This window comes from Triticum dicoccoides, chromosome 3B (assembly GCF_002162155.2).
Source record: "Triticum dicoccoides isolate Atlit2015 ecotype Zavitan chromosome 3B, WEW_v2.0, whole genome shotgun sequence".
NCBI lineage: Eukaryota > Viridiplantae > Streptophyta > Magnoliopsida > Poales > Poaceae > Triticum > Triticum dicoccoides.
The window spans coordinates 218,320,484-218,328,572 of NC_041385.1; the positions used below are offsets into that span (position 1 = coordinate 218,320,484).

The 8,089-nt window shown below is 46.9% G+C and overlaps 1 protein-coding gene across 1 annotated transcript; it reads right to left on the minus strand.

Annotated features, from left to right (window-relative positions):
- Positions 1 to 1,107: 1,107 nt before the first annotated feature.
- Positions 1,108 to 5,049, minus strand: LOC119275583. The gene is made up of 2 exons (XM_037556452.1): positions 4,784 to 5,049; positions 1,108 to 1,617 (listed from the first exon to the last, which is right to left on the minus strand). Exons 1-2 carry the CDS (start codon positions 4,962 to 4,964, stop codon positions 1,334 to 1,336), a joined length of 465 nt encoding a protein of 154 aa, XP_037412349.1. The 5' UTR covers positions 4,965 to 5,049; the 3' UTR covers positions 1,108 to 1,333.
- Between the last annotated feature and the right edge of the window lie 3,040 nt (positions 5,050 to 8,089).

Below are 8,089 nucleotides of genomic sequence, written 5' to 3' on the forward strand. Positions count from 1 at the left end.
GTGGATGCCCACTTTGTGCGTGCTGCTGTGCAGGATCAGACTCTTGCTCTTCACTATGTGCCTTCTGAGTTATAGTTGGCGGATTTCTTCATGAATGCACAAACTCGAGCGTAGCATGGCTTTTTCCTCTCCAAACTCAGTGTTGTTGACCCACCATGAATTTGAGGGGGCGGGGTGTTAGATGTGTATGGTCCACTTTCTGTATATCCCCATTGTATAAGGGGTTTCTTGCACTTTGACACACATGTATATATATTGGCCTTTGGCCCTCAGTGAATACTAGTTGCTGATTATCCAACATCCTTGACTATTGGTGGTTGATACAAATGTCATCAGTATCAAACTTTAGTTGTATGTACTCCCTCCGTCCCGAATTACCTGTCGCAGGTATGGATGTATCTAGATGTATTTTAATTCTAGATACTTCGGTTTCTGCGACGAGTAATTTAGAACGGAGGGAGTAGGATTTTACTATTTCATCACATGGTGATATGCATGCTACATAGTGTATACTCCGCAGGATAATGCATTCATGAGTGATTTGCCTTATATCTCATCACACCAGCATGTAAAGAATAGGCAGTATTGTCAGTGACAAGGAAAATAAAGAGATGCTCTAAAAGAGCTCTACATTGCTCATCCTTGTGATAAGAAGCAGTAATTTATGTTATCCATTTAGGTGTGATTGTATAAATGGAAAAGTTGGAGTTACACATCCTGGAGAGTGCATCAGCCACCCTGTTCTCTTTGCCTTTTTTATACTCCCTCCGTTCCTAAATATAAGTCTTTGTAGAGATTCTATTATAAACCACATACGGATGTATATAGATACATTTTAGAGTGGTCCAAAGTGGAATCTCTTCAAAGACTTATATTTAGGAACAGAGGAAGTACTTCACAGTGAAGTCAAATTCCAAAAGTTTAAGCATGAACTTGTGTTGGATAGCCTTTGTAAATCTTTTATAAGTGATATACTTGAGGCCTTATTGATCTGATAATAACGGTTATTTTGGCGATCAAGTGTCTTGACAACTCTCCTGGCGTTGCCCTCACACCCCTTACGTCCTTCTCTAACACGGCAGCACCGATTGCTCGGTACAACATCTGTGAAAATAAAATTACTTGTACATATTTATTGATTATATGTATATGGCTGAGAAACATATTATAGTGATTTACAATAATTACACATTCAACATCCGACCCCCTTCAAATGACTGACATGGGCAATAACTCTAGATGGGCAGATCGTTACAAGCATACGGGTCGACCAACACCTTCCCTATTCAGATCTTACAACATCAAGCCCGGGCATGAACCCATCCTATAGATTTCAGCTACAGTACAGAGGAACGTTGGCAGGCTTGTAGAGGAATGTCTTGACGTTGTGCGAGCTCCCTGACAGTTTGTTGTATGTGAACTTGACCCCAGAGTGTGCGTCGCCCCTCCTGGTGCAATGCTGGTGGAAGCTGCTGATGGGCCTTGCCAGGCACGAATCCCATCGGTCGCTCTCAGGCATTGTCTCTGCAACACTGTAGACGCCCTTGTAGTTTGTGAACGCCTGGTAGTTGATGACCTCACCAGATTTCGTGATGCACAGAACAGCAACCTCAGCGCCTATAGAGACAGTCACAAAGACATACATGAGCAAGAGGAGAACAAGAGAGATTATCCCGCAGAAACTTCTATTGCACGCGACACAATGAACGATCCAAAGCAAAGAAAACAAAATGGAATTAGTAAAAGACTGGCAGTACATGTGTGCTTGAGCAGTGTCAGGCACAGACAAGGTTCAAGGTATAATTCTTTTCTAGTTTCGTACCACCTAAAGATCACCACTTTGATTCACGCTAACAATTTCCAATACACTTCGATAGCATGTAAACGTTCTGAAATTTTCCTATTTTTCTTGCCAAAGTGGAATGCCAAAACCCATCGTAGACACCTGGGCTAGCACCAGCAGTGCTCACCCCATTCGCATTTTCATCTCAATCTGTTGTTCATGGGTGGTTGAACCCATCGTAGACACCTGGGCATCTTTTCTTTACTTGTTCGGTTGCTCGTGTTGTCTGGAGAACTGCTGGGGTTGTTCTGGGTACTGATCTATGTCTTAATAACGGTTCGCAGTATTTCTTCTGGTGTTATTCTTTTCTGCCTGATGGGGAAAATTTCTATACTGTTGGCCTGGCGACCATTACTTGGGCTATGTGGAATGCTCGAAACTGAGCAACCTTCTAGCATAAAATGATCAAGACTGCTTTTGAGATTGTCTTCTCTGGTTGCTCTTCTCTTATCTACTGGGCAGGTCTTCAGAAGGAGGGCGACGTGAAGATGCTCAGGACTGGAGCAGAGCTTCTTCGCTCCAACACGACGAACTTGATGAGGATTTGCGAGGCAACTCAGAGGCCTATCGAAGGAGTGAAGCCTGTGTGACTCCTTGGTGCAGATTCTTTTGGGTAGCTGTGTTGTTGCGTTTGGTTCCTGGAACCACTTGTGCGTTTGCTGAAGTTTAAGACCTTACTTATTATGTTCTTTGGCTTGTGATAGGAGTAGTTTCTTTTGGTGTTGTCTAGATTTTCACCCATAGTGTATGTTCCCATATCGGGCGTATGCAGTTGGGTTTCCTAGCAGTGCGTTCAACTCGCTTCCCTTCTTTCCTGTCCCCTGTTTAAACTTGAAACTGATGTATTTCCATTTGATTAAATGGGAAGGGGGTTAGCCCGGTTCAAAAAAAAGGTAAGTCAGCCCATGTATTAGCCCATGCATCGCCCAGATGCAGAGGCCGGGGGTCATCCTCCTTTTCCAAAAAAAAAGGTCCATGTCTTAGCCTGATTACTTGGTACATGCTATTATGCAAATCCAGTCCATGCAATCTATTTGGTACGTGATACTTTAAAACATCAAACCCTAAGCAATTTTCAGAGACTCTAAGCTTTGGCTGGGACAAGCCCACAGAAGCCTGGAGGATGATGCTTCACCTCCCTGGTATTCCATGTGATCCAATCCCGGTTCCCAGGAGTACCATGTACCTCCGCTAACCAATTTCAAAGGCCAAGTCTAACTAAGGCCATAACAAGTACATGTTGTACAAAAAGGCCATAAAAGAATCTAAAATCTATTGAAGGTATCCCCAGTAGCCATGCATCACAAGTACTCCCCTACATTTCATTAGAATTGTCCATGGTTTCGGTAGTCTCTGATACGAAAAGTCTGTCCATTGACCAAGAGTACAGTTAATCAGTCAATGCAAAAGCGAGCTTGGGCACTCATAATCCCTTTATCTTAGCAATCCAAATGCTTAGAGATTTGCGCACATGCACGTATCTGGTTCTGTATTTGAGTTGTATCATGACTTTTCATAATTAGACTGACATGGACAGGCACACTGAGACTTCATAAGACTTTGTGCACGTGGATTAAAAACTAGGATCATCCAACAGAAGCACTATTAACTTCTGGCATACGTTCATAGTTGCAACTTTAGCATACTGAACGCTGAAGGAAAAACTGGAAAGAAGTGGATACAAATATGTCTTTCCAGATGCATTCGGATATTCCATGGACATGTACTAGACCAATTACTATCCTTTCATACATTTGGAGATGCATTATGTACTCCCTGCAAGCCAATATACTCACCTACATGGGCACCAAAACAACATATATAAAATAGTTTTGAATTTTGACCTTTAGGTTCCTTTGTGCATGGAGGTTTCAGAGAGATATATTGGAAAGATGGTGCAGTAGACACGTCGGGAAAATTAGGCTACAATTTACACATCATCTAAGTATATATACAAGGACACGCTCCAGAGAAATTACTTGGTAAGGGTGATATTGTATTGCACGCAGTACATTCATATATAGTCATATTTAGCCAGCTTTAATAGCTTGCTTAGTCAGAAGCCTGAAACTGTCATTTGTTGTTATTATAGAAGGTAGAAATGTCAAAACAATGGACACTGGAACCTGTGGGTTACCTGCTACCTAGTGTACAAAGGAAGACCCATAACACTTCCCCATTAACCTATTTAAGGGAATTCTGTGGGAACTTTCATAAACCTTGAGTATCTTAGAGTTAAGTTCACCTCAATTACAGTACATGTTTCGAGTTAAACAGGTTCCCTGTAATTTAATTTGTTCCGACAGCAGTGGGAAGCACTTTATCCACTTACATACATTTCCAAAACATGTATAGACCCTTTTTCCTTTTTTTCTTCTTCGGTCCTTTTGCTAGAAATAGAACAGCCTTAGAGTGAGATACAGATAACGGCTCATAGGTTTCCTCACCCCACCAAATCCGAACTAAGAGTATGATGTGTGTCTATCTATGCTCCTCACTAGCTTAACACAAGAGCCTAGATTGTCGAATACAAATAGACAACCTACTGAACACACACAAAATTTGCTCCAGTTACCTATGTCTGATTTTCATTTCTAGATCAGATGACCGGTAACCAACTACCCCGTCCCTGTATGATTCTCGCTTCCTACGCGCCTAGCACAGACTAAAAATTCCACCAGAATTTCCCACGGAAATTTGCACTGAATGATACCAAAAGCAGTCTACGCAGTCCACACAAGAATTACCACTGGAGCGAAATTTGCTACTCTGCTTAACGTGCCAACCCCCAGACCAACGAAATTTCATGATCCAAAACAGCTGGACCGAGATCCACAGAAGCGCGGTCGCACGAAATCTAGCTCGGCGACCACGAGAGCACAGAGGGCGTTGCTAGCAACTAGATAAATACCAAGGAGGAGAGAGACTCGTTGGGCTGACCTTCGAGGACGTGGTCCTCGGGCCCGATGGCAGAGTCGGCGCAGACGTCGCAGACGACGCGGCCGCGGATCTCCCCCGTCCACGCCTCGGCCGCCGGGGCCGCCGCCAGCAGGAAAGCGAGGAGGGCCAGATGGAGGAGGAGCAGACACCGGTGAGGGAGGGAACACGCCGCCGTCGCCATGAATTGGTTTGCTCGGTCGAGCTACTCTTTCCTTTTCGAGGGAGAGGGTAGAGCTTGGTGACTTTTGCGGGAGGATTGACCACAAGGAACCTGTACAAGAAACCTCTTCTTTTCCTGCACGTTTCAGACACTCCCTCCGACCCCGAATTATTTGAAATAGAAAGAATAAAAATAGATGTATCTGAAACTAAAAATATTTCTAGATATATCTATTTCTGTGATAAGTAATTCTGAACGAAAAGAGTATAAATTAATCAACTATTAGTCAAACAGTACGATCATTTCAATTGTTATTTGTCCCGAAACAACAATGCTCTTTGTGAGCGTAAGCATTAATCAAACACTACAAGAAAATAAGTGCAAACGCCTGCACATCGGCAAATTGAAACTAGTTTAGGTGGTTAGGTTTCTTGTGGTGCAACCAGTTCATTAGGATTCAGTTTAGTCTTAGACTTGACAGATGCTCGCATTTGTCTGGATTATTTCTGACTTTTCGATGTTGTTAGTCGAGTGAAAAAAAGCTCCCGTCAACTGCCAGGCTCGTGTGGTGTGTGTGCGTGCGTTCGTTGAGTGAAAAAGAGGCTCATGTCAACTGCCAAGGGTTCCCAGCCCCACAGAAAGAACCCTCGCAACCAGTCGCGGCTAGGGTGACGATGACATGTACCTAAGGTAGGGTCTTAGGTCGGACCTAGACACCCTACCCAAGGACACTGCCCTAGAGTCAAAGACGGACAAAGTATAACAGAAGATACCGACTGAAACGCTCCTGAAGTGCGATCCATTTGACGGAAGATTTCACTCGGATATCCCAATTCCACTCGACCATATAAAGGACTCGCTCGGAGTACAGAAGGTTTAAAGTCACCCAGGATGGCAGCGGTCAGGCATTCACTAAGTCGTCATAAAGATCATTAATAGCAGGCGTTACCAGTAACATTCTAGTCTTAACTCACATTGAACCCCGTGTAACTGAGGGCTGCGAGGGGCCTGGTGCACTCTATATAAGCCACCCCTCCTCTGGCACAAGGGTTCGGACCCCCTGTAACTTTCACACATATCCAATCGACAAGCCTCCGAGGCACCGAGACGTAGGGTTGTTACCTTCTCCGAGAGGGGCCTGAACTCGTAAACTTGTGTGTACAACCTCGTCGTAGCTAGGACACTGCCTCCTCCTACGTACCCCCTACTCTTACTGTCAGACTCATTCCCACGACAGTTGGCGCCCACCGTGGGGCAGGCGTCTGAGCGAGTTTCGGTGATGTGCATTTTCCGATCTTCATCAACATGGTTTCCGGTGGTGGTTTGGCCCTAGGCCGCGAGATCCGTCTCGGCGCGCTTGCCTTCATCGCTGACGACTCCGCTTCGCTTCAAGAAGCCCCCCTCGACGTCGAGGCTCTCCCCATCCGCGGGGCGGCGCACTTTCGTGCGAGTGCCTGCGGCGTCCTTCTGCGGCAGCCATCGACTCAGTATCAGTCGGCTCCCGCACTCCCTGATGTTCGCCGCCGCAAGCGATCCGGTCGCTCGTGGCTCCGGCGGTGGGTAAAGCATGCGGTGGCTCGTCAGTCGACCACCCCACAAATCGCGGCGATTGAGCCCGATGAATCACTCTATGGATCGTTTGATCTACCGATTGGCCATTTGGATACACTTTTCGAGTGTGAGATTAACGATCCCATGGCGGAGGTCCTTGTGGTCAACTCCCAGCGCAGTCCGCCCGGATTCCGTCGCGGCGGCGGCGGCAGCGGTGGCCCGTCGCGTGACCACGACGAGTATTATCCCCAAGCTCTCATTGCCGAGCTGAGGGGGGAACTGCGACATGGGAACGAAGAGGCTCTTCAGACCCCCATCGTTTAGGATACCCCCAAGGCTCAGGCTCTAGAGGCTGTGCGCGTGGCCAATCTGGCCGAGCGTACGCGTCTAGAGAATCTCCAACAAGCACTCGACGACCGCGCCCGCAGGGATATCTCAAGTTCCAGTCGACGTCAACGACAGTTGTTTCCGACTGGACCTCGAGATGACTGTGAGGTATACCGCACTCCTATTCAAAATGTTGCAGAAGTGGCATGTATCGTAGATTCCATTCAGCCATCCCGCTCCGAGGCTGGTAGAGGTTTGCAGTAGATTCAAGCACTGCTTAAAGCGGCTAGTGAGTAAAACTCAGCAGTTTCCCAGTGGAGCAATAGGATCCACAGCTGATCCGTCATGGCAGACACAGTTCAGTCAGCACACAGTCCAAGATCACCTCTAAGGCATGAAGGTCGTGGTTATCACCAGGACTAGTACCTGGGTCGAGGCCACGGGCAGTTTGATCCTCGATATCACCGTGATGACCGCCATCGAGTGCCTACACCCACTCCGAGGGGTGGTTTGTACGTGCCCCGGTGGTATGAGGACAGGCGCCCGTTTGGTGACGAGCGGAGAGCTCCAGTCGACCCAAGAGAGCCGGGTTCGATGCGAGGTCACTCCTCGTACAAGGTTTGGTTGACAGAGGCAGAGCAAATAGAGAAGGGCTGGGCAGAGATCGTCCGACTGAAAGTAGGGCTTTCGTCTCTGGGCCCGAGTGCTTCAGCAGAGCCATCCGAGCAGCTGAGATCTCGCCCAACTTCAGATTGGCTACGGGAGTAAGCAAGTTCACTGGTGAGTCGAAGCCAGACACGTGGCTAGAAGATTGAGTGGCAGTGCAGATTGGTGGAGGCAATGTTGATGCAGCCATGAAGCACCTCCCCTTGATGCTTGAAGGTTCGGCCAGAGGTTGGTTGAATCAGTTGGCTCCAGGGAGCATACTCTGTTGAGAAGATTTAGCTCGAGTGTTTATCAAGACGTTCAAAGGCACTTGCAAGCGGCCTGCTGGGCTGACTGAACTACAACATTGTGTCCAGAAACCGAATGAAACTTTGAGAGATTTCATACAGAGATGGACAACCCTTCACCATGTGGTGGAGAATGTGTCAGAGCACCAAGCAGTTTGCGCCTTCAAGGAGGGTGTCAGATACAGAGAGCTTATCCTGAAGTTCGGTCGGTCCGGAGACATGTCTCTGAGTCGAATGATGGAGAAGGCCACTTGGTATACAAATGGTGAGGAAGAAGATCGACTCTGTAATGGCAAGGGGAAAGCAGTCGACCTC